The sequence below is a fragment of the Ranitomeya imitator genome, chromosome 4 (genome assembly GCF_032444005.1).
Source record: "Ranitomeya imitator isolate aRanImi1 chromosome 4, aRanImi1.pri, whole genome shotgun sequence".
Classification (NCBI taxonomy): domain Eukaryota; kingdom Metazoa; phylum Chordata; class Amphibia; order Anura; family Dendrobatidae; genus Ranitomeya; species Ranitomeya imitator.
In genome coordinates this window covers 209251168-209278139 of record NC_091285.1, presented here as the reverse complement: position 1 = coordinate 209278139, position 26972 = coordinate 209251168, and the positions used below count along the sequence as shown (strand labels likewise).

General features: G+C 44.4%; 1 protein-coding gene across 1 annotated transcript in view; it reads left to right on the top strand.

Annotated features, from left to right (window-relative positions):
- Window positions 1-26972, top strand: part of PLXNC1 (plexin C1) — a 374777-nt gene that overhangs the window by 270681 nt on the left and 77124 nt on the right. Inside the window, exon 22 of the mRNA XM_069764349.1 lies at window positions 6914-7091. Within this exon, the coding sequence (XP_069620450.1) occupies window positions 6914-7091 (178 nt within the window). The remainder of the gene's footprint in view (window positions 1-6913; window positions 7092-26972) is intronic.

Here is a 26972-nt window from a genome sequence, read left to right as displayed (position 1 = left end):
GTAAGCAATGTTGGGGATTCGTGAGTCAGTGCTCCATACATCTTGAGCTTCTGGCTGCACGTTTTCCTATGGAATGGGCGAAAGTGGGATTTATTTTATCCCTTTTGTCGGGCAGGGCGTTGGAGTGGGCAACGCCGCTATGGGAGTGCAATGATCATGTGGTGCAGAGTGCTCCTCTCTTCCTGGACGCTCTGAAACAGGTCTTTTTGGGACCTCGTGTCACCCACGATACCGCGCTCCAATTGTTGGCAACAACCCAGGGTTCGTCCATGGTCAGCCAGTTCACTGTCCAATTCCGGACTCTGGTCTTGGAGCTGGAGTGGCCGGATAAAGTCCTTATTCCAGTGTTCTGGAGAGGAATGGCAGACCATGTGAAGGACGCCTTGGCCACCAGGGAGATTCCCGCCACACTGGAGGAGCTTATTTCTATATCTACCCGCATCGACCTCCATTTTAACGAGCGGAGGTTGGAGCGGGCCCAGTGTAGGCAGAGGTTTTGGCTGGCTCCCATCTTTGCCAGACCTCTAGAATCTTCCGTTCAGGCATCCGACTCCCATGAGGCCATGGAGGTTTCTCAAGCGGGACCTAAGTCTCGGACCGCTCGAGTACCCGTGGTTTGCAGAAATTGCCAACAACAGGGACATTATGCCAATAAATGTCCACGGCAGTTGGGTAAACGATCGCGTCTAGTAACCGTTGGAGGAGGTTCTCTAGACACAGCGGCATTTTCCTCCAAGCTGTCCTTCAAGGGGACAATCATATTAGGCTCTTACTCTCTAACAGTCGAGCTTTGTGTGGACTCCGGAGCAGAGGGGAATTCCATGTCCTCGGCTTTTGCTCTGCGCCATGCAATACCTCTGGTGATGCTCGCCAAACTGGTGACTGTTAGAGTAGTGAACGGGTCAACACTTCCATCTCAGATCACACACCAGACTGTCCCTTTCACGTTAGCTATGTCCCTATCCCACCAGGAGATAATTTCCCCTCTTGTCCTTCCCGAGGGAATGGATGAGATTCTGCTGGGAATACCCTTGCTCCGTTTCCACTCCCCTCATATTGAGTGGTCCTCTGGGAGGATATTGGATTGAAGTGAATCCTGTAAGGGCAGATGTGTGAAAGAGTGCGCTCAGGTTTCTACCACTGAGATACCCGCAGATCTCTCTTCTCTCCCCAAATACTATTGGTCCTATGCAGACGTCTTCTCCAAAAAGGCTGCAGAGACCCTTCCATCTCACCGCCCCTATGACTGTCCTATAGATCTCTTGCCTGGTGCAGAACCTCCTCAGGGACGTGTCTATCCCCTCTCTCTTCCGGAAACGGAGGCCATGTCCTAATACATCCAGGAGAATTTGGCAAGAGGGTCCATTAGAAAGTCAGTGTCACCAGCAGGGGCAGGGTTCTTCTTTGTGCAGAAGAAGAACGGAGAATTCTGTCCTTGCATAGATTACAGGGGTCTTAACGCCATCACCGTTAAGAATAAGTACCCGCTGCCCCTGATTTCTGAGCTTTTTGATAGGCTAAGGGGAGCTAAGGTATTTACCAAATTAGATCTGCGGGGTGCTTATAACCTGATTCGCATCCGTGAGGGGGACAAATGGAAGATGGCGTTTAACACCAGAGATGGGAACTATGAGTATCTGGTGATGCCCTTCGGGCTCTGTAATGCCCCAGCCGTTTTCCAAGACTTTGTCAATGACATCTTCCGGGATATGCTTTCCACCTCGGTCGTAGTCTATCTGGATGATATTCTCATCTTTTTTCCAGATATTGACTCCCACCGGAGAGATGTTGGCAGGGTCTTCGACCTCTTACGGGCAAATTCTCTCTATGCAAAGTTGGAGAAGTGTATGTTTGAGCAGGAGTCTTTACCTTTCCTGGGCTATATCATCTCCGCCCAGGGATTGGCTATGGATCCTGCCAAACTACAGGCTGTGATGGACTGGCAAGAACCCCATTCTCTTAAAGCGGTGCAGCGCTTTATGGGGTTCATTAATTATTACCACCAGTTCATTCCCCACTTTTCAACTTTGGTAGCTCCCTTGGTAGCCCTCACCAAGAAGGGAGCAAATCCCAAATTGTGGTCTGAAGAGGTCTCCAGGGCCTTTTCTTCTATTATGTCCCGTTTTGCTAGCGCTCCCATTCTACATCGTCCCGATGTTGATAAGCCGCTCATAATGGAGGTGGATGCCTCTTCCGTTGGTGCAGGAGCAGTCCTCTTCCAAAAGGATGCTCAAGGTCGGAAGCATCCGTGCTTCTTCTTCTCAAAGACCTTCACACCTGCGGAGAGGAATTATTCCATTGGGGACAGGGAGTTGCTAGCGATGAAGCTGGCTTTCTCGGAATGGAGACATCTCTTGGAGGGGGCTCGTTTTCCCTTTCAAGTCTTCACGGACCACAAATATTTGTTATATCTGCAAACAGCCCAGCGGCTAAATTCTCGCCAGGCCAGATGGTCCTTGTTCTTCTCCCGATTCCACTTCAGCCTTCATTATCTCACTGGGGAGAAGAACATTCGTGCTGATGCTCTCTCTCGCTCTGTTGTGTCATCTGAGGAGGAGGAGGGGGAGCCTCGGCTTATTGTCCCTTCAGAGAGCCTGAGAACTGTAGCGCCAGTTTCACTAGAGTCTGTGCCTCCGGGCAAGACTTTTGTGCCCATTAATTTGCGACCGGAGGTTCTCTCTTGGGCTCATTCGTCCAGGGTGTGTGGACACTTTGGGACAAAGAGGACATCTGAGCTGCTGGTGGCCACATATGGTCCGGGATGTCAGAGATTATATTCACGCGTGTTTCTCCTGCGCCAAAAATAAATCTCCTCGTCAAAGGCCAGCTGGGTTACTCTATCCCTTGCCGGTGGCAGACAGGCCCTGGGAGATGGTCGGGATGGACTTTGTTGTGGGTTTACCCAAGTCTCGTGGCTGTACCATCATTTGGGTCATCACCGATCATTTCTCAAAAATGGTGCATTTGGTGCCGCTACCATGGTTACCTTCTGCACGGGCCTTAGCAGCGTTGTTCATAAAACACATCTTCCGCCTACATGGTATGCCAGACAAAATTGTCAGTGACCAGGGTCCCCAGTTTGCGTCTCGGTTCTGGAGAGAGCTTTGTCGTCTTCTCAGCATTGATTTAAATCTCTCTTCCGCATATCATCCTGAGACGAATGGGTTGGTAGAGAGGGCCAAACAGACCTCGGTCACATACCTGCAACATTTTGTTTCAGCCAGGCAGGATGACTGGGCATCCTTGCTATCGTGGGCAGAGTTTGCACTGAACAACACCGTAGCTGATTCCACTGGACAAACCCCATTCCTCCTCAACTATGGTCAGCAACCGCGGGTACCTGTGCCTATGCCCGTGTCTTCCGCCGACTTCAGGGTGGCAGACTGGGCTGTGGAGGCACGGGATATTTGGGACCGCACTCAGGATGCCATTCGGGCCTCCAAGGAGAGAATGAGGTCCTCCGCCGATGCACATCGGCGAACCGCTCCGACCTTTGCTCCTGGCGACTTGGTGTGGCTCTCCGCCCGTAACATCAGGCTGCGAGTTGAGTCCACTAAGTTTGCTCCTCGCTACTTGGGCCCCTTCAAGGTCCTCGAACAGGTTAATACCTTAAAACTTCATTTTTATTTCTATTAAATATAAAACCCTGACCCACTATAAAAACCATAAATTGATACCACAAACATGAACAATAGGTCACCAATGTATGTACCTATTCTGGTCCTAACTACACCTACTCCTCACGCCTGCCTTGCTGTGGGGGTTGGCACCTTAAGAATTGATTTTTTGGCGCCCCCACTCCACGTCGGCTAGCCCTCTCTCCCCTGTAGTATCCCTCACACTATAGGTGGGAAAACAAGATAGTTAAGAGGAGTGGTGAAAAAACAGTAAATAACCAGATATATAATCAATATAACCATATACCAAACACATCGCACAAAATACACTTATAATGCCCTGTAATACATCAGCATGATCTCAGATAATAGCCGTAATAGTCACACAATTGATTAGCGATATATTCTCAATTGGATCAATATCCAAACAGCCAAAAAAAGGCCCAAAGTATATCAGACCAAAATTCTAACAATGGATCATTAGGGTCACTTAGCATGTGTCGGTATCTCCCCGACGCGTTTCCCCGCTCTCATGGTTCATCAGGAGGAAGTGATGTAGGATGCTCCATAGATATAAGGCATGTTTTATCGCTAATCAATTGTGTGACCATTACGGCTATTATCTGAGATCATGCTGATGTATTACAGGGCACTATAAGTGTATTTTGTGCGATGTGTTTGGTATATGGTTATACTATGTGGAGGCACCTACACAGGTCCAATTGATTATATATCTGGTTATTTACTGTTTTTTCACCACTCCTCTTAACTATCTTGTTTTCCCACCTATAGTGTGAGGGATACTACAGGGGAGAGAGGGCTAGCCGACGTGGAGTGGGGGCGCCAAAAAATCGATTCTTAGGGTGCCAACCCCCACAGCAAGGCAGGCGTGAGGAGTAGGTGTAGTTAGGACCAGAATAGGTACATACATTGGTGACCTATTGTTCATGTTTGTGGTATCAATTTATGGTTTTTATAGTGGGTCAGGGTTTTATATTTAATAGAAATAAAAACGAAGTTTTAAGGGATTATATGTACGCACGTTAGAGTTTGATTCCTGCCTATATTGTTTTCTGAGTATTACCTCGAACAGGTTAATCCTGTGGTCTATCGTTTGGCCCTTCTGCCACGCCTGGGTATCACCGACACCTTTCATGTGTCCCTCTTGAAACCCGTATATATGTCCCGGTTTTCCGAGACATCTGCTGGGACATCGGGTTCGTCTACGGACAATTACGAGGTAAATGCTACTTTGGGGTGCAAGGTGGTACGTGGCAAAAAAATTTATTTGGTGGACTGGAAGGGTTATGGTCCTGAGGACAGGTCCTGGGAGCCTGCAGAGCACATTTGGGCTCCACAGCTCATTGCTGCCTTCGAACGTAGCGAGGCCCAGGGAGGGGGGCCCTAGGAGGGTGGGTGATGTTTGGGGTCGAGTTCCTGCCTCTGCACAGCTGGAATCTCAGGCCATCTCCGCTGCGGTCTCCCATTCTTCTCCTGCCGCAGTGGAGCCTGCTCAGCGGAGACGTCGATCCCAGCGTCTCACTCAGTCTGACTCTGTGCTAAGAGTTACTGCTGCATTTCCTGCTTCTGCCATTGAAGTCAGTGCTGGGCAGCGGCGAGCGGACGCTTCTGGGGCTAAGTCCTGCTTTTCACATTCTGAGCATGCTCAGAGTAAGATCTCTCAGTGGAGATCGAGGGTCACATGATCAGATACTGCAGCTAAGGTCCTTGTAGGTGTTAGGACTAAATCCTGCTTTGCACTCTGAGCATGCCCAGGGCAAGATCTCTCAGTGGAGATCTGGGGTCACATGCTCAGGTACTGCAGCTCTCCATTGGTCCTTCTTTGAAAGGTCCTAAACATGCTGCATCTATTTAAGGCTCGCATGGCCACACGGCCATGCGCTAGTATTAATTCATATATGTGCTTTGCGCTAGTGTGGTTATGTATGAGTGTGTTCAGGGACCCGGCTGAAATAAGCCCCTAGAATACCGGCACCTCCGGTGAGGAGATTGTATGAGTGCGTTCAGGGACCCGGCTGAAATAAGCCCCTAGAATACCGGCTTCTCCGGTGAGGAGATTGCATGTTGCATAACCACTGACTGCTATCAGCTTGGCAGTAAGCTTGTGCTCCTGTGAGGCTAACAGGGCGCAGTGCTTCCCTTTCACGGCTACTCTGTGGAGTAACAGAGCTAGCCTATACCGCCTAACAGTGCCGCCATTCGCTAGCAGCAGGTTCCTCTTGCACGGTGGACCCCGGGCTGCGAACGCACCATTTATAATAAACATCTCTATTTTCTCGGTGCGTTCCGCTAGCCCTAACACCCTCAATTCAAATTTCCCCTTTCCTCAGAGTCCAAACTGACATATATATATATACATACAAGTTATATAGTGGGTCTGAGTGGTACACTCCACATTCCAATTTTAAGAGTGGATTATACTGTTAGTTAGATTCATTGTGATTAATGTTCTATTCAAAATGTTGTTCATATGTATCCTTATTAATAAAATATATTTAACACAAAAGCCTGATTTAAACAATAGGTAATTTTCTGATGATACATTAAAAAGGATTGTCCACTGCTCGACAACCCCTTCTCAATCACTATGTTTCACCATTGTAAAATAATAACACTTATAGTATCCAGTGGTGCAACAGTTGACACGCAATCATTACAGCCAATCAGCACTGGCTTTACTTTCCCGTCTTTCGGACATATCACACACATGAAGTGAGCTCTCCTTTCCTACAGATGAATGTGATTGGTCTGAAGGTAAGGAGAGTGGTGCCAGCGCTGGTTGGCCACAAGAATTGCATGTCATTATTATGTCACGCGATCCCTGGGAGAGCCAGTGCCGACACTGCAGGAATGGCTCCTGCACCAGAGGTGAATATAACTGTTATTATTTTACAGAGGTGAAACATAGGGATTGAGAAGGGGTTGTACGAGTATTGGAAAATTCCTTTAAGTATTATAGATGTACATGTTTACCTGGCTTTATTAAGAAAGAGCAAGCATTACATATCCAAAAGTGGAACAATAATTCATAGATCAATTCTAGTGACTTTTATAAGCTTATAGGAGGCCAGGAAGTTACCACTTGCATCATGTGACCTTAAAATAGTGTTCTACTCACCACTTGGGTGTAAAAATTCTGAATAGCCCTTCATAGTTGTATGCATTATTCATAAAAAATATTAATGATGTATATGCATATTGCATCATGTGCTTAGCATTGCACCAGTATCACATTATATGCTGTACATGAATAATGTACTTTATGTTTGTTTTAGGAGATAAATGTGCAATTTCCAAAACCAGCAGAACATGAGGATGACGATAATTGTCAGTGCATAAAAGTAACTGTTTTGGATTGTGATACAATTGGGCAAGTGAAAGAGAAAATTCTTCAGTCTTTTCAAGCTGAAAAGGGCTACTCTTTTGAACATCCTTTTTCTGATATTGGTTTAGGTAAGATCTCATCTATGTTTGTCACAAACTAATTCACAAGCATTTATTTCTCTGTATTACGAATTTAGTATGAAGACTGTCTTGACTATCATGGTAGTTGATGATTGTGTGTATCTGCATCTAGGACCATATCTCTAGACATTTTTGTTTTTAGTAAATATTTGAAAAAATAGGAATAAATTACCAATGGGTTGTTAATATTGTTAATAATGGATTGCTGCCATCGCTCTTCTCAATGCAGCATGCCACTACTCATTATCATTATGCAATCAAAGCTAAAAATACAAAGACACGTAGAAATATGTAGGAAAAAGGATCTAAAAGTGGCTGAACAACTTTGATATGTTTCAATGTGTTAATAGAATTCTCTAGGATTAAAAATATGTTGCTTCCTTTCAAAAACTGTCCCATAGTTGTCCACAGATTGTGTGTTGTTTTGCAACCTAGCTCCATTGAAGTGAAAGGGGGATGAGTTGCAAAACTAAACGCAGCTTGTGGCCAGAAGTAGTGCTGTTTTTGAAAAAAATAAAGTAACTATGTTTTTTAAATCCAGAACAATTACCGTATATACTCGAGTATAAGCCGACCCGAGTATAAGCCGACCCCCCTAATTTTGCCACAAAAAACTGGGAAAACTTATTGACTCGAGTATAAGCCTAGGGTGGAAATGCAGCATCTACCGGTGAATTTCCAAAATAAAAATAGATCATTATTTCCCCATAGCTGTGCCATACAGTGCTCTGCACCGTTCATATTTCCCCATAGCTGTGCCATATACGGTGCTCTGCACCGTTCACTGTGCCCCATAGATGTGCCATATACAGTGCTCTGCACCGTTCACTGTGCCCCATAGATGTGCCATATACAGTGCTCTGCTCCGTTCATTGTGCCCCCTAGCTGTGCCATATACGGTGCTCTGCACCGTTCACTGTGCCCCATAGCTGTGCCATATACGGTGCTCTGCACCGTTCACTGTGCCCCATAGATGTGCCATATACGGTGCTCTGCACTGTTCACTGTGCCCCATAGATGTGCCATATACGGTGCTCTGCACCGTTCATTGTGCCCCATAGATGTGCCATATACGGTGCTCCGCACCGTTCACTGTGCCCCATAGCTGTGCCATATACGGTGCTCCGCACCGTTCATTGTGCCCCATAGATGTGCCATATACGGTGCTCTGCACCGTTCATTGTGCCCCATAGATGTGCCATATACGGTGCTCTGCACCGTTCACTGTGCCCCATAGATGTGCCATATACGGTGCCCTGCACCGTTCACTGTGCCCCATACATGTGCCATATACGGTGCTCTGCACCGTTCACTGTGCCCCATAGATGTGCCATACACGGTGCTCTGCACCGTTCACTGTGCCCCATAGATGCTCCACATAAATCTCTGCCGCCTCCGCTGCTGCTGCTGCAATTAAAAAAAAAAAACACATACTCACCTCCCTTGATTGCAGCTCCCGGCGTCTCGTTCCGGTGTCTCCATCTTCCCGGCGTCTCTGCTCTGACTGATCAGGCAGAGGGCGCCGCGCACACTATATGCGTCATCGCGCCCTCTGACCTGAACAGTCAGAGCGCAGACGCCGGGAAGATGGAGGCGCCGGCCGGGAAGATGGAGCGACACTCGGCGGCTGGAACGAGGACAGGTGAATATGCTATACTTACCTAGTCCTGGCGATCCTCGCGCTGTCCCTCTGCCTGGTCTTCGGTGCCGCAGCTTCTTTCTCTATCAGCGGTCACCGGCACCGCTGATTAGAGGAATGAATAGGCGGCTCCACCCCTATGGGAGGTGAAGCCGCTTATTCATTTTTGTAATGAGCGGTCCCACGTGACTGCTGAAGAGGGAAAGAAGCTGCAGCACAGAAGACCGTGGGACGGCAGGGACAGCGCGAGGATCGCTGGGACTAGGTAAGTATACCTCAGCGACCTCACCCCCTCACCCGCCGACCCTGACACCCACCTTGACTCGAGTATAAGCCGAGAGGGGCACTTTCAGCCCAAAATTTTGGGCTGAAAATCTCGGCTTATACTCGAGTATATACGGTACTTGAATTTTTGAAACTTTCTAATGTACTTACAATGTCAGTGAAATTACTCAGTTCACTCACTATGTATGGATATGTCTGACTGTGCTTGTCCAATCTGGTGTGTTTATTGAGGTATGGGCATATCTTATATATAATTGCCTAGAATACTACTTCCTGCAATTTGTGCCAACTTCCGTGGCTTTGTCCGGAGCTAATGTCCGGAGCTAATGTCCGGAGCTAATGTCCGGAGCTAATGTCCGGAGATAAGTGACGTCAACAGTGTCCAGTGTCTGATTGGTTGCCGCCTGCTGCGAGCGACCAATCAGAAACGTGCCGTACTGTGACACACTCCGCCCGCCATTTTGGTGTGATTTTTGAATTTTTACCTCACAGCAAGTTTCTACTGCGTGGAGGCGGGCCCAGTGACGTTGCTCTTCAAGCTCCTGCCGAATTTCAAGTATATATGGATTCTAGACTCCCGATTCTTTAGAATCGGGCTGCCATCTAGTTGTACATAAACAGTTATAATGAGTATATTACAACCTTCATTTGTCTTTTACTTGATAACATGCATAAAGACAATTAAACAACAATTCTTTGTCAGGAATAATATCTTGTATACATATGATATTAATAGTGTTCTTTTAGTTATGGTGTGATAAACTTTTTAGAATGATTACAACATATCTACAGTGAAAATTTGCAACAAATACCCCACACCACCTAGATGTGACATAAAGGCCCTGTCACAATTCCTCTGCTCAGAGTGTCTGAGTCTCCGTGATGGACAGCTCTGTCATCCTATCCTGTGCTAGGCCGTGCTGAGCTGTCAGTGCTGTGATTGACAGATCAGTTGACCTATCTGACTGGGAGATGCAGAGATTTCCACAGTTGCGCCTTGTTCTTTGGTAATTGCCCTGCTATTTAGGTGAGCTGTCTGGCCCAGATAACCGCCAGTTATCCTGGTTATCCTTGGATCGTGTTCTGACTACCCATTTGTTATTACCCCTTTGCATCTGATATTCTGCTGCTGACCTTTGGAATGTGTTCTGACAACCCATTTGTTATTGCCCCTTTGCTTATCCGCTATGTCTCTATTATTCTGACCCTGGCATGTTACCTGACTTACTGCTTCATATTTTCTCTTGGTTTAGTACGTGCTCTTTTGGTATTGACCCTGAAATGTCTGACTTCGCTGACTCACGGCCTGGCCGTAGGTTATGACTAGCGTCACAGGTCCCAAATTCATCATAGCTTTTAGAGCAGAAAATTGGAGTAAAAAGCTTTGAAAAGTTGCAAGATTTTTGCACAACACAAGGCTGTGTAAAGATTTTGTGACTTATGACATTTTGATATAATTTTCACCCAGCTTCCAAAGTGAGCATACCTGGCTTGTCAGATTCATGATGAGCGGTGGCATTTCTTACGCGACTAATATTATTCCAGTCCTTGACTTCACCCATCCCCCTCATTAGGACCCGCAGGAAAAATTTCAGTGTTAATGAATGGGGGCTTTTATGTTGAAGTACAAGCAGCCTGGGCATAAATCAAAATCATGGGGACCTATGGCAGAAGTCTGAATTAGACCCCACGATATAAAAAACAAAATGGAAAATTATATATATATATATATATACAACACCAATTTTCTAAGTAAATATATTCCTAAAGGTGCTATTGGCATGAAATAGTTCTCACCAGGTAGCATTAACCCCTTCATGACCAGGGGATTTTTCGTTTTCCCGTGTTCGTTTTTCGCTCCCCTCCTTCCCAGAGCCATAACTTTTTTATTTTTCCGTCAATTTGGCCATGTGAGGGCTTATTTTTTGCGGGACGAGTTGTACTTTTGAACGACATCATTGGTTTTAGCATGTCGTGTACTAGAAAACGGGAAAAAAATTCCAAGTGCGGTGAAATTGCAAAAAAAGTGCAATCCCACATTGGTTTTTTGTTTGGCTTTTTTGCTAGGTTCACTAAATGCTAAAAATGACCTGCCATTATGATTCTCCAGGTCATTACGAGTTCATAGACACCAAACATGACTAGGTTATTTTTTATCTAAGTGGTGAAAAAAAATTCCAAACTTTGCTAAAAAAAAAAAAAAAAAAAAATTGCGCCATTTTCCGATACTCGTAGCGTCTCCATTTTTCGTGATCTGGGGTTGGTTGAGGGCTTATTTTTTGCGTGCCGAGATGACGTTTTTAATGATAGCATTTCGGTGCAGATACGTTCTTTTGATCGCCCGTTATTGCATTTTAATGCAATGTCGCGGCGACCAAAAAAACGTAATTCTGGCGTTTCGAGTTTTTTTCCCGCTACGCTGTTTAGCGATCAGGTTAATACTTTTTTTTATTTGATAGATCGGGCAATTCTGAGCGCGGCGATACCAAATATGCGTAGATTTGATATTTTTTTTATTGATTTATTTTGATTGGGGCGAAAGGGGGGTGATTTAAACTTTTATGTTTTTTTTATTTTTTTCACATTTTTTTAAACTTTTTTTTTTAACTTTTGCCATGCTTCAATAGCCTCCATGGGAGGCTAGAAGCAGGCACAGCACGATCGGCTCTGCTACATAGCAGCGATCTGCTGATCGCTGCTATGTAGCAGAATTGCACGTGTGCTGTGAGCGCCGACCACAGGGTGGCGCTCACAGCGACGGGCAATCAGTAACCATAGAGGTCTCAAGGACCTCTATGGCTACAATGGAGACGCATCGCCGACCCCCGGACATGTGACGGGGGTCGGCGATGACGTCATTTCCGGCCGCCCGGCCGGAAGCGGTAGTTAAATGCCGCTGTCTGCGTTTGACAGCGGCATTTAACTAGTTAATAGGTGCGGGCAGATCGCGATTCTGCCCGCGCCTATTACGGGCACATGTCAGCTGTTCAAAACAGCTGACATGTCCCGGCTTTGGTGCGGGCTCACCGCGGAGCCCTGCATCAAAGCAGGGGAGCCGGCATCGGACAGTATAGTACGTCCGATGCCGGTAAGGGGTTAAAATCAATCCACACAGGCAAAGGGATCAATCAAGCCAGATATGTCCATAATAATAATAATGAGAAATGACACTGATAAAAAGTGTTGATCACGCTAACTGAGATGGATTTAATACTTCGTACTGAAGCCTTTGCTAGTGTTGACAGCTTCAAGACGCCTCCTGTATGGAGAAAAAGTCATGTGCATTGCTCAGGTGTGATTTTGGTACATTCTTCCACACAAACACTCTTCAAATTCTGAAGCTTCTGTGGGCTCATTCTATAAACTCTGAGCTTTAGTTCATTCCATAAATGTTCTATTGGATTCAGGTCAGATGATTGACTGGGCCATTCGAGCAGCTTTATTTTCTTTCTCTGAAACAAATTGAGAGTATCCTTGGCTGTGTGTTTGAGATTATTCTCTTACTGAAATGTCCACCCTTGTTTAATCTTGTTCATCCTGGTAGATGGCAGCAGATTTTTATCATGAAAGTATCAATGCATTTGTACATTCATCCTTACTTCAATGATATGATGTTTCCAGTGCAGTATACTAAGAAAAACATCCTGACATCATGATGTTTCCACCTCCAAACTTCACAGTTTGTATAGTTTTTTTTTGCGGTGATATTCAGTGGCATTTCGCCTCTAAACATGGTTTGTGTTATTAGATCCAAAGAGTTCAATTTTGGTCTCATTTGACCAGACTATATTCTGAAAAAACCACATGTAATAAATCAGAATCCTAGAAAAACCAAAAAACCAAGACAACAACAAGGATCCCTAAAATATACCTTTTAATATAAAAAGTTAAAAGACTGTATTATTCATAATAATGTTAAAAAAGTAGGAAGACAATTAATGTACCTCAAAAAGACCCTAAATCGTACTACAATGTATCCTGCCTGACAGTGGAGGTTGGCACCCTAATTTACTGCGGTAGGCGCCCCCACTCCTCGACGGCTCACCCTTTAAATCTCTAAAGAATCCCTGCAATACAGGAAAACTGGTGAGCCCTATAGCGCATCCCTATAGTAACATCTGCCTGGCAGTGGAGGTCGACACCCTAAAAAATGACGATAGGTGCCCCCACTCAGCGGTGGCTGACCCTAGGGTCCCTTACAGTCCCTACAATCAAGATAGACAAAAAGCAATGTCCCAACAACACCCTGGTACCTGTAAGAAGAAAAAGAAAAAAATGAAAAAAGCAATAAAAAAAAGTAACAAAACAAAAAAATATAATTCAGATATCTCTATGGAGTAATAATAACCAGAATAAGCTGATACAAAACTCAGCAACTTGACCCAAGAAAAATAAACGGGTAAGCAGAATGCATATCTATATAATTTTTGTCCCAGCAAGATATTTAACAGCAAAAGAGTGCACAATGTGAAGGTACAATCATCCAGTCACAAATAAGAAAGCAATGTTTATTAATTAGATACATGCACCCATCTACTTGCTGCAAAGTCCCATCCTGTTTACTGAAACAGTCCAATATAGGGATAAGATAATAGACCAAGCGCTAATCGGCGTCTGTTATACTACCACAGGATGTGACCAATTTGCCAGAGATTATTTCAATAATAATTGCCATATATGAGTTTTCCAGATACCAAGAAAATGAATGATGGAAAAAATATTGAAAAAAGACACCCCAGCACAGCAAATGTCTACCAGAAAGACACAATTGTCTTATCTAAGGAAGGAAGCAATGTAACATGTCAAATCTATACTCATCTATTTGCTGCAGTGTCCCATCCTGTCATCCACAAAACCCAGGTGTAAAGATGATATAGCAGAAATGGCAATGATCAATGTCTTTTAGAAAGTCCCCAAGTAATAGCCGACGCGTTTCCCCCATTGGGAATGACGGGGGATAATCAGGGGTTCAGCAGCCACGCAAAAGATAAAGGAGCTCTCCACAGCCATTAACCTCCTCAGCACCAAAGGAAACAATTCATTTAATATGGAACACAAAACACACAGGCTAAATGGAAGATCTGCGATTCACAACACGTAATGATTTTCTAACCCCCGATCTCCCAGGAGGACATGACATACTCATAACATCTGGATACTGGCCCCTACAGTGTTCAGTGGAACATTCAGTAGGTTAGAAATTTTTCAGTAAGAAATGGGATCACCATATTTTGCAACAATAAGGTTGCAAAAGTCTTGATGCAGCTCACTGGTTTTACGCATCGTGAGTTGTTAGTTGTGTGGCACGTGGCACCTTGGTAATCAGACACCTTTTCACAGTCCATCAGTTGAACCAGCTGATATTATTTTTCACTAAGTGGCAGGATTGCTTTCTAATTACTGAGAGATTTCAGCTGGAGTCATGACTTTCCGTGGCTTTTTGCAGCTCACTTCCTTCATGTGTTCAATACTTTTTCCTTATGGTGTTTCTCATTATTACATGATGTACAATATAAAATGTATTATATTGTGGTACCATGTTAGGGTATGTGCCCACGATCCGGAGTTGCTGCATATTTATGCAGCATCAAATTTGCAGTGGCCAGATGTTACAGGATAGTGGATGATATTTCAAGAAAGCCCATGTCCATTATATGTCCGCAGGTGCCTGTGGATCACCCGCTTAGACTGACATGCCGCGCTTCTTCCAAGACCTCAGCATGTCAAATTACATCAATAGAATGTATTGAACACTGTGAATCTGCATGGTTCAGTAAACACATGCAGATTCACCTGCGTTCAATAGAAGCGACCATGCACTGCGTCCAAAGCCCTGCTTGTTCTGTATCGTGGGTACCCGGCCAAAGCCAGAAAAATTTGATGTAAATACTTTTATGCCCAAAAATATTCTCAGTATGATACCTTCAGTGCCTAACTAGAAAAAATATATTTGCAAGCTTTCAGAGCACAAAGGCTTCTTCTTCAGGTAGGTTTATGAGATGCATTTGTAAAGTGCCTGAAAAAGGAGCCCTTGTGCTCCGAAATCTTGCAAATATATGTTTTCTGGTGAGACAATAAAGGTATCACTCCTAGAATACTTTTGTCATTTTTGGGCATGAGAGTATTTACATCACTCATTATTACTAGTGATGAGCGAGTATGCTCACTACTTGAAATTTCTGAGCATGCTCAGATGTTCTCCGAGTATTTTTGGCATGCTCAAAGACAGCCTGAATACATGTCAGGATTTTCTAACAAACAGGCAATCCCCACATGTATTCAGGCTGCCTAGCAGCCTTTAATCATGCAGCTGCGGTGACACAAACTAAATCTCTGAGCATGCCCAAAATACTCGGAGAACACCCATGCATGCTCAGAAATCTCAGTAACGAGCATACTCGCTCAACACTAATTATTATGCAAAATCTAATTTATGGATATACAGTATATGGTTTGATTTAATGCCTGTGTGTATTGGGTGTGTTGCTATCTGGTGAGAATTTCATCTCAACAGCACCTTTATGACTAACTGAGAGGGATAATGGAATAAAACTTTTATTCAAAAATATACATTAAATAACCTAAATGACAAACAACTTGGTGCACTCATGCATTTCAATTCCTAGAGTGACATAGAGAATTGACAAGAAACAACACAAAAACAAACAGAATATCTCTCAGAAAAATGTGTGGTAATAAAAATGTCTCGATGCATTTCGTCGTTCTGACTAGATCAACTCATCAGGAGACACTATATGATGAAAGACATCCAATGTTAAAAACAATATCTAGTGGATTCCAGTCCTCTCATGAGTCTGTCTTCACCACACTACAGACTCAGGATATCCACTCTAGAATGGAGTGTATATGTCTTTCAATGACTAAATATAGAACGTGGTGTCCTAAAACGTGTTTGAGACACAAGTCCTTTAAGACCTATTATATAGCAGCTGAAGAGGTTTGTACTCAGCTGCTCTTGAGGTAGGTACAGTAAGTGATTTTCATGCAAAGTCCAGGCAAGTTTATTTAGCTTCATAAACAACTTCAGGTGGGTGGCAAAACAAAACAGAGCCTTGTCAGGCACAAAGTGAAAACAAACTGAAATCAAATAGTCCATATGGTATTGCTGGTCTGCCCGCCCAGGTCAGTGCCTTTAGCAACACACACTGAAGGAGAGCACGAACTGCAAGTAAATCATCCATATAGCACTGCGGGTCCACCCGCTCAGGTCAGTGCCTTCAACAACACACAAAGGAGGTCTCCACACCTCCAGCCACAGACACTGAATGAGAGACTCAGCCTCCATTTCATCTGCCATACCACCCCCCTAGGGTTGGGATAAGTGAGCGGTCATTCCCACCCATCTCTTATGACCGCTCGTAAACCCTGGCCCTGGAATTGCCAAATAACTCTCTCTGCATTACATGTGCTAGAGCATGCTTTTTTTGCCATGGCACCATAACATCGGACATTTATCTCTTTTTCCCTATAGGGCTTCAACAACTTCATGTACACTCCCCCACAAAGAGAAATCTCCCCCTAATACATGAGTAGACAAGATACTATGAGTCTTGCTAGTACATAAGCATTAGTCAAATGGTGCGTCCGAGAAGCCAGTTATTTAAAGACTCAACCATGCACAAACAGTGACACGAAATCCGGCTCCATCCTAAGTGGTCTGCTAGTGACCAATAAGATCATGAAGTACCAGATTTCCCCATGACGTATACACCAGGGACCTGGCTCACTTGGTGGGTGGTAACGATGAAGGGGCAGAACCCAGGTACATTGCTACCAAAGCAATTCAGAGATGCTTCGCCACATACTATACTTCCTGCAGATAGAAAAATTCAATATGGCACTCACCGGTATGAACATCAGGGTGTGTCTATTATGCATGTATTATGTCACTAACATGTATCCAACAAAAAGAACGTTAGCCACATTATAACAGTACTGACTGGCATTAATGTATCATGTATAATCCATTATTTCTCAGGAGACTAAATACAGAACTTTACATAAGGATCACTTATTACCAATAGTAAGTAGTACGCTAATCATCCGTGTGTAACATTAATCTTCATTTATACATCTCACCCCTTACACATTTTGTAATTGCTAGGGCTCTTGAAACCAAGTTTATTTTTAATAAAAGAAAAAAAATTGGTCACCTGCAGCAATCAAAGTGGTTTTTGTGAGTTTGCTCCACCGTAATGTAATGTAATGTCCATCGCACACGAGGTTCTTTTACAAGAGTGGGACCGGATGACTTTCATAAGAGAGGAAGAACCCCGGGGACCTATGCTGTGGTGGTCACAGTGGTCTCCATCATTGAGGAGAGACGGGAGCGGGAGGAAGAGTATGGCCTGTGGCTGACTGTAACGGTTGCAATGATTGTCCTTTGACGGGTCAGAAGGTAGAGGCGCCTCCAAGAATAACGATGGCCAGAGTCAGGTCACAACAGCGATAGGCTCTAAGTACACAGAGGCAGCCGCCGGGGAGGAGTAGAAGAAGCAGTGGGGAGTCCTCCTCCAGTGGCTCCTCAGGCCATACTTTAATAATTGTGCAGAACAAGAATGCGGCCCACTACTCGGGTCACAAGGACAGTGCAGAATAGATGTGACCCCTTTAAGTCTATGTGTTGTGCCAGTTGCACCAAACAAAATTGACAGACTGTTCCGCATCTCCTGAAGGGTAATGAGCCCTGAGTTGTACCGAAAATAGTGTCAGTACTCACCATCACGGTCGCCGCTAGAGTGACTTTGTTTCTTTGTTCACAGTTGCGCATTTCCTGCTGGATTACGGGACAAAAACCCCAATGGGGTTAATCATGTTTTGCAACCAAAACAAACTATGTGCATCTGCTCTAAGTACTGTGTCTTTTAACCCTGAGCTGTTGTTAACTTAACCTGCACTTGTTTTTAAAGGGACAGTACTCTGTAAAAGGAGGGAGGGGGAAGCCTGAACAGGAGGACCCGAAGAGAGAGCCAGGTCAGGATCACATAGACTGTGAGTGCTCCTGGACTGTTGGAGCTGTGATTTATTGGCCACTGGGCCATTAATTTAAATGGGACTGGCCAATAGGCCTGGTGTGTCCTGGAGTGAATTGAGTAAGTATTAGAGTCCCAGGAGCACGGGGAGCAGGGTCAGTCAGACCCATGCTTAAAACAGGAACTCAGACACTCTGTGCCTGGGTCCCCATGGTGATGAGGCTGGGGTCACGGTTGACCAACAAGAAGCTCTGGACGAAGAATGTATTGAAAGTACCCTAAATGTTTTAAGTGTAACTTGGTGCCCTACAGGCACCGCTATGGTCAGGGATGACCATATTTTATAAGAGAGGAGTGTAAGGGTGTGGCAGGAGCTGTCATATGCATTTCCCTGCAATGTCCATGAGTCTGCGCTTAAATTTAAGTAATGTGAACAATGCTTATATGTATCTTGATAATAGTATTGTGAATGTGATATGTTTTGATATTGGTACAAGAATAGGGAAAGATGTAAGAGATAAAATAAGAAGGTAGCTGTTGAATAGGATAGCATTGGGTATAGTTTAGTGGGGCACAATAGCGATAGGAAATGAGAGTGCCAGTAATAGCATAGTTAGTATACATAGTTAGGGGTTTCCAGGTTGGGAGGAGCTAGAGATGGGTGAAGTGCAGAGCAGTGAGACATAGTGGTGAGACTTACTGAATAGGGGCAGAACGAGTGATGTAGCAACAGGACAGTGCAGACAGATAGCCCTGGGGCTGGAGATTGCCAAGGCAATGGGGGGCCCCAGGCTAAGCAGTGTGCGAGTGGTCACCATTTAATGGAATAATCATTCTGAGAGGATTCAGGGCCTGCGGTCGGGACTAGGCAAAGCTGCCGAGGCCTTTTACTTTTTCCAGGGGAAACCAGATAGGGGAATAGTGTGCTCCACTGTTGTTAATGCCATCCAGTGCACATCTTGCCACATGTATGCAGTCCTTGATCAGCCGGTCGTGGGTGCATACTGCTGTGCGAGATGTGAGCACGTTGTGCATTTGGAAGCCCAGATTCTGGATCTAAATGTGCAGCTGGCAACACTGTGATCCATTGACAACATGGAAAGGAGTCTTCTGCTCACTGAGCAGATGCTCAATGGGATAGATGAGAGGTGGGGGATGGTAGGATGGAGCTGCAGGACAGTGAAGTAGCAAGCTGGGTGACAGTTAGAAGGCCATGAAGAGGCAAGAGTGACAGGGAGGCTAGTCCTGATCTGGCACACCCCAATAAGTTTGCTAAGTTGGCAGATGAGGGGGGTGCCAGTACAGGGGTAGCATTGCTGCAGCCAGGCATGACTTCTGAAAGCCGGAGGAGTGACTGCTCCAGTAAGGAGGGAAATAGGAGAGCAGGGCAGGCGAGACAGGTGCTGGTAGTGGGGGACTCAGTTATTAGGGGAACAGATAGGGCAATCTGTCACAAAGACAGGGATCGTCGAACGGTGTGCTGCCTACCTGGCGCTCGAGTCCGACACATCGCTGATCGGGTGGACAGATTACTGGGAGGGGCTGGTGAGGACCCAGTGGTCATGGTGCACATTGGCACAAATGACAAAGTTAGAGGTAGGTGGAAGGTCCTTAAAGATGATTTCAGGGAATTAGGCTGCAAGCTGAAAGCAAGGACCTCCAATGTGTTATTTTCCAAAATACTGCCTGTACCACGTGCCACACCAGAAAGGCAATGGGAGATTAGGGAGGTTAATAAGTGGCTCAAGAATTGGTGTAGGAAGGAGATGTTTGGGTTCCTGCAGAACTGGGCCGACTTCTCAGTTGGCTACAGGCTCTACGCTAGGGACGGGCTGCACCTCAATGGGGAGGGTGCCGCTGTGCTGGGGGAGAAAATGGCTAGAAGGTTGGAGGAGTGTTTAAACTAGGAATTGGGGGGAGGGTATTCATTTTATAGGAGGGGAAGATAGTGCAGATAGAGACCTGGACACAAATAATGAAGATTGGGGTGGCGGTGGCATGGGGGGTGGGGTTAGGACAGTTAATAATTTAAGAAAGAATAGAGGTACAGAGAGGAACATCAAGTGCATGTATACTAATGCCAGAAGCCTCGCCAACAAAATGGACAAATTAGAATTAATGTTGTTGGAGCATAATTATGACATGGTGGGGATATCTGAGACGTGGCTGGATGAGAGCCATGACTGGGCTGTTAACTTGCAGGGCTATAGCCTGTTCAGAAATGACCGTACAGATAAGCGAGGGGGAGGTGTGTGTCTATATGTAAAATCGTCCTTAAAACCCATCCGGCGTGATAATATAGGTGAATCTAATGAAAATGTAGAATCCCTGTGGGTGGAGATAAGGGGAGGGGGAAAAAATAATAAATTACTGATAGGGGTTTGTTATAAATCTCCAAAAATAATGGAAGCAATGGAGAATATCCTCGTAAAGCAATTAGATGAATCTGTGACTCAAGGAGAAGTCATTATTATGGGGGACTTCAACTACCCTGAAATAGACTGGGGGACAGAAACCTGCAGTTCAGGCAAAGGTAATCGGTTTTTGACAACTATGAGAGACAATTACCTTTCACAACTAGTTCAGGACCCAGCAAGAAGGGGGGCACTGCTAGACCTAATATTAACCAACAGGCCAGACCGCATAGCAAACATAAGGGTTGGGGGTTACTTGGGGAATAGTGATCACAAAATAATAAGTTTTCATGTATCCTTTAAAAAGATGTGTAGTAGAGGGGTTACAAGGAAACTAAACTTCAGGAGGGCAAATTTCCAACGGATGAGAGAGGATCTTGGTGCAATTAACTGGGACGATATCCTGAGACATAAAAATACACAAAGAAAATGGGAGACATTTAATAGCATCCTGGATAGGTCCTGTGCACAGTATATACCGTATGGGAATAAACATACTAGAAATAGGAGGAAACCAATATGGCTAAATAGAGCTGTAAGGGGCGCAATAAGTGACAAAAAGAAAGCATTTAGAGAATTAAAGGAAGTAGGTAGTGAGGAGGCATTAAATAAATACAGAAAATTAAATAAATTCTGTAAAAAGCAAATCAAGGCAGCAAAGATTGAGACAGAGAGACTCATTGCCAGAGACAGTAAAAATAATCCTAAAATATTCTTTAACCCCTTCATGACCTTGGGATTTTTCGTTTTTCCGTGTTCGTTTTTCACTCCTCTCCTTCCCAGAGCCATAACTTTTTTATTTTTCCGTCAATTTGGCCATGTGAGGGCTTATTTTTTGCGGGACGAGTTGTACTTTTGAACGACATCATTGGTTTTAGCATGTCATGTACTAGAAAACGGGCAAAAAATTCCAAGTGCGGTGAAATTGCAAAAAAGTGCAATCCCACACTTGTTTTTTGTTTGGCTTTTTTGCTAGGTTCACTAAATGCTAAAACTGACCTGCCTTTATGATTCTCCAGGTCAGTACGAGTTCATAGACACCTAACATGACTAGGTTATTTTTTATCTAAGTGGTGAAAAAAAATTCCAAACTTTGCTAAAAAAAAAAAATTGTGCCATTTTCCGATACTCGTAGCGTCTCCATTTTTCGTGATCTGGGGTCGGTTGAGGGCTTATTTTTTGCATGCCGAGATGACGTTTTTAATGATAGCATTTTGGTGCAGATACATTCTTTTGATCACCCGTTATTGCATTTTAATGCAATGTCGCGGCGACCTAATAAACGTAATTCTGGCGTTTCAAATTTTTTCTCGCTACGCCGTTTAGCAATAAGGTTAATGCTTTTTTTTAATTGATAGATCGGGCGATTCTGAGCGTGGCGATACCAAATATGTGTAGATTTGATTTTTTTTTTTTATTGATTTATTTTGATTGGGGCGAAAGGGGGGTGATTTAAACTTTTATATTTTTTTTATTTTTTTCACACTTTTTTTTAACTTTTTTTTTTTTACTTTTGCCATGCTTCAATAGCCTCCAAAGGAGGCTAGAAGCAGGCACAACTCGATCGCCTCTGCTACATAGCAGCGATCTGCTGATCGCTGCTATGTAGCAGAAATGGAGGTGTGCTGTGAGCGCCGACCACAGGGTGGCGCTCACAGCCACCGGTGATCAGTAACCATGGAGGTCTCTAGGACCTCTATGGTTACCATCCTGACGCATCGCCGACCCCCGATCATGTGACGGGGGTCGGCGATGACGTCATTTCCGGCCGCCCGGCCGGAAGCGGTAGTTAAATGCCGCTGTCTGCGTTTGACAGCGGCATTTAACTAGTTAATAGGTGCGGGCAGATCGCGATTCTGCCCGCGCCTTTTACGGGCACATGTCAGCTGTTCAAAACAGCTTACATGTCCCGGCTTTGATGCGGGCTCACCGCGGAGCCCTGCATCAAAGCAGGGGATCTGACCTCGGACGTACTATCCCGTCCGAGGTCAGAAAGGGGTTAACTACATAAATAGTAAGAAACTAAAAAATGATAGTGTTTGCCCCCTTAAAAATAGTCTGGGTGAGATGGTGGATGAGGATGAGGAAAAAGCCAATATGCTAAATGACTTTTTTTCATCAGTATTTACACAAGAAAATCCCATGGCAGACAAAATGACTAGTGATATAAATTCCCCATTAAATGTCACCTGCTTAACCCAGCAGGAAGTACGGCGGCACCTAAAAATCACTGAAATTGACAAATCTCCAGGCCCTGATGGTATACCCCAACGAGTATTGCATGAATTAAGTACAGTCATTGATAGACCATTATTTTTAATCTTTAAAGACTCCATATTAACAGGGTCTGTACCACAGGATTCATTTCAAAAACCTGACCTGCACATCCAAACATAGACTGAGTGTGAACAGGTGCTGAACCCAGAGTCGCCAACTCGTATATAGTTAAGTAAAAAGGGCAGCACACTGCAGCGCCAAAACATGCAAACTTGAAAACACGAAATTTGAACTGCATTACTGCACTAGAAATATGAAAAATGAGAGCTTTTAGCGCATAAAAATGGCCATATTTATGTGTACCTCGTAGCCACTTTACGGCATCTCTCTTATACGAGGTCCTACGCTTGACCTACCTCACTGAGAATAAACGTCTCCATCTGAATGGGTACATGTGAAACCTCTTCTTGGACTCAAATTCTCTCTTTCTGTGGAGGGGTATTGGACCTACTATAATTAAAACACCTGTGGCTAGGAGGCGGGGAGTGCACGATCAGAAGGCTAAAGAATACATTTCAAAAACCTGACCTGCACATCCAAACATAGACTGAGTGTGAACAGGTGCTGAACCCAGAGTCGCCAACTCGTATATAGTTAAGTAAAAAGGGCAGCACACTGCAGCGCCAAAACATGCAAACTTGAAAACACGAAATTTGAACTGCATTACTGCACTAGAAATATGAAAAATGAGAGCTTTTAGCGCATAAAAATGGCCATATTTATGTGTACCTCGTAGCCACTTTACGGCATCTCTCTTATACGAGGTCCTACGCTTGACCTACCTCACTGAGAATAAACGTCTCCATCTGAATGGGTACATGTGAAACCTCTTCTTGGACTCAAATTCTCTCTTTCTGTGGAGGGGTATTGGACCTACTATAATTAAAACACCTGTGGCTAGGAGGCGGGGAGTGCACGATCAGAAGGCTAAAGAATACATTTCAAAAACCTGACCTGCACATCCAAACATAGACTGAGTGTGAACAGGTGCTGAACCCAGAGTCGCCAACTCGTATATAGTTAAGTAAAAAGGGCAGCACACTGCAGCGCCAAAACATGCAAACTTGAAAACACGAAATTTGAACTGCATTACTGCACTAGAAATATGAAAAATGAGAGCTTTTAGCGCATAAAAATGGCCATATTTATGTGTACCTCGTAGCCACTTTACGGCATCTCTCTTATACGAGGTCCTACGCTTGACCTACCTCACTGAGAATAAACGTCTCCATCTGAATGGGTACATGTGAAACCTCTTCTTGGACTCAAATTCTCTCTTTCTGTGGAGGGGTATTGGACCTACTATAATTAAAACACCTGTGGCTAGGAGGCGGGGAGTGCACGATCAGAAGGCTAAAGAATACATTTCAAAAACCTGACCTGCACATCCAAACATAGACTGAGTGTGAACAGGTGCTGAACCCAGAGTCGCCAACTCGTATATAGTTAAGTAAAAAGGGCAGCACACTGCAGCGCCAAAACATGCAAACTTGAAAACACGAAATTTGAACTGCATTACTACACTAGAAATATGAAAAATGAGAGCTTTTAGCGCATAAAAATGGCCATATTTATGTGTACCTCGTAGCCACTTTACGGCATCTCTCTTATACGAGGTCCTACGCTTGACCTACCTCACTGAGAATAAACGTCTCCATCTGAATGGGTACATGTGAAACCTCTTCTTGGACTCAAATTCTCTCTTTCTGTGGAGGGGTATTGGACCTACTATAATTAAAACACCTGTGGCTAGGAGGCGGGGAGTGCACGATCAGAAGGCTAAAGAATACATTTCAAAAACCTGACCTGCACATCCAAACATAGACTGAGTGTGAACAGGTGCTGAACCCAGAGTCGCCAACTCGTATATAGTTAAGTAAAAAGGGCAGCACACTGCAGCGCCAAAACATGCAAACTTGAAAACACGAAATTTGAACTGCATTACTGCACTAGAAATATGAAAAATGAGAGCTTTTAGCGCATAAAAATGGCCATATTTATGTGTACCTCGTAGCCACTTTACGGCATCTCTCTTATGCGAGGTCCTACGCTTGACCTACCTCACTGAGAATAAACGTCTCCATCTGAATGGGTACATGTGAAACCTCTTCTTGGACTCAAATTCTCTCTTTCTGTGGAGGGGTATTGGACCTACTATAATTAAAACACCTGTGGCTAGGAGGCGGGGAGTGCACGATCAGAAGGCTAAAGAATACATTTCAAAAACCTGACCTGCACATCCAAACATAGACTGAGTGTGAACAGGTGCTGAACCCAGAGTCGCCAACTCGTATATAGTTAAGTAAAAAGGGCAGCACACTGCAGCGCCAAAACATGCAAACTTGAAAACACGAAATTTGAACTGCATTACTGCACTAGAAATATGAAAAATGAGAGCTTTTAGCGCATAAAAATGGCCATATTTATGTGTACCTCGTAGCCACTTTACGTGCACTCCCCGCCTCCTAGCCACAGGTGTTTTAATTATAGTAGGTCCAATACCCCTCCACAGAAAGAGAGAATTTGAGTCCAAGAAGAGGTTTCACATGTACCCATTCAGATGGAGACGTTTATTCTCAGTGAGGTAGGTCAAGCGTAGGACCTCGTATAAGAGAGATGCCGTAAAGTGGCTACGAGGTACACATAAATATGGCCATTTTTATGCGCTAAAAGCTCTCATTTTTCATATTTCTAGTGCAGTAATGCAGTTCAAATTTCGTGTTTTCAAGTTTGCATGTTTTGGCGCTGCAGTGTGCTGCCCTTTTTACTTAACTATATACGAGTTGGCGACTCTGGGTTCAGCACCTGTTCACACTCAGTCTATGTTTGGATGTGCAGGTCAGGTTTTTGAAATGTATTCTTTAGCCTTCTGATCGTGCACTCCCCGCCTCCTAGCCACAGGTGTTTTAATTATAGTAGGTCCAATACCCCTCCACAGAAAGAGAGAATTTGAGTCCAAGAAGAGGTTTCACATGTACCCATTCAGATGGAGACGTTTATTCTCAGTGAGGTAGGTCAAGCGTAGGACCTCGTATAAGAGAGATGCCGTAAAGTGGCTACGAGGTACACATAAATATGGCCATTTTTATGCGCTAAAAGCTCTCATTTTTCATATTTCTAGTGCAGTAATGCAGTTCAAATTTCGTGTTTTCAAGTTTGCATGTTTTGGCGCTGCAGTGTGCTGCCCTTTTTACTTAACTATATACGAGTTGGCGACTCTGGGTTCAGCACCTGTTCACACTCAGTCTATGTTTGGATGTGCAGGTCAGGTTTTTGAAATGTATTCTTTAGCCTTCTGATCGTGCACTCCCCGCCTCCTAGCCACAGGTGTTTTAATTATAGTAGGTCCAATACCCCTCCACAGAAAGAGAGAATTTGAGTCCAAGAAGAGGTTTCACATGTACCCATTCAGATGGAGACGTTTATTCTCAGTGAGGTAGGTCAAGCGTAGGACCTCGTATAAGAGAGATGCCGTAAAGTGGCTACGAGGTACACATAAATATGGCCATTTTTATGCGCTAAAAGCTCTCATTTTTCATATTTCTAGTGCAGTAATGCAGTTCAAATTTCGTGTTTTCAAGTTTGCATGTTTTGGCGCTGCAGTGTGCTGCCCTTTTTACTTAACTGTACCACAGGATTGGCGTATAGCAAATGTAGTGCCAATATTCAAAAAGGGGACAAAAACTGAACTCGGAAATTATAGGCCAGTAAGCTTAACCTCTACTGTGGGTAAAATCCTGGAGGGCATTCTAAGGGATGCTATACTGGAGTATCTGAAGAGGAATAACCTCATGACCCAGTATCAGCACGGGTTTACTAGGGACCGTTCATGTCAGACTAATCTGATCAATTTCTATGAAGAGGTAAGTTCCGGACTGGACCAAGGGAACCCAGTGGACGTAGTGTATATGGACTTTTCAAAAGCTTTTGATATGGTGCCACACAAAAGGTTGATACATAAAATGAGAATAATGGGGATAGGGGAAAATATGTGTAAGTGGGTTAAGAGCTGGCTCAGGGATAGGAAACAAAGGGTGGTTATTATTGGAGCACACTCGGACTGGGTCGCGGTTAGCAGTAGGGTACCACAGGGGTCAGTATTGGGCCCTCTTCTTTTTAACATATTTATTAATGACCTTGTAGGGGGCATTCAGAGCAAAATTTCAATATTTGCAGATGACACTAAACTCTGCAGGGTAATCAATACAGAGGAGGACAATTTTATATTACAGGATGATTTATGTAAACTAGAAGCTTGGGC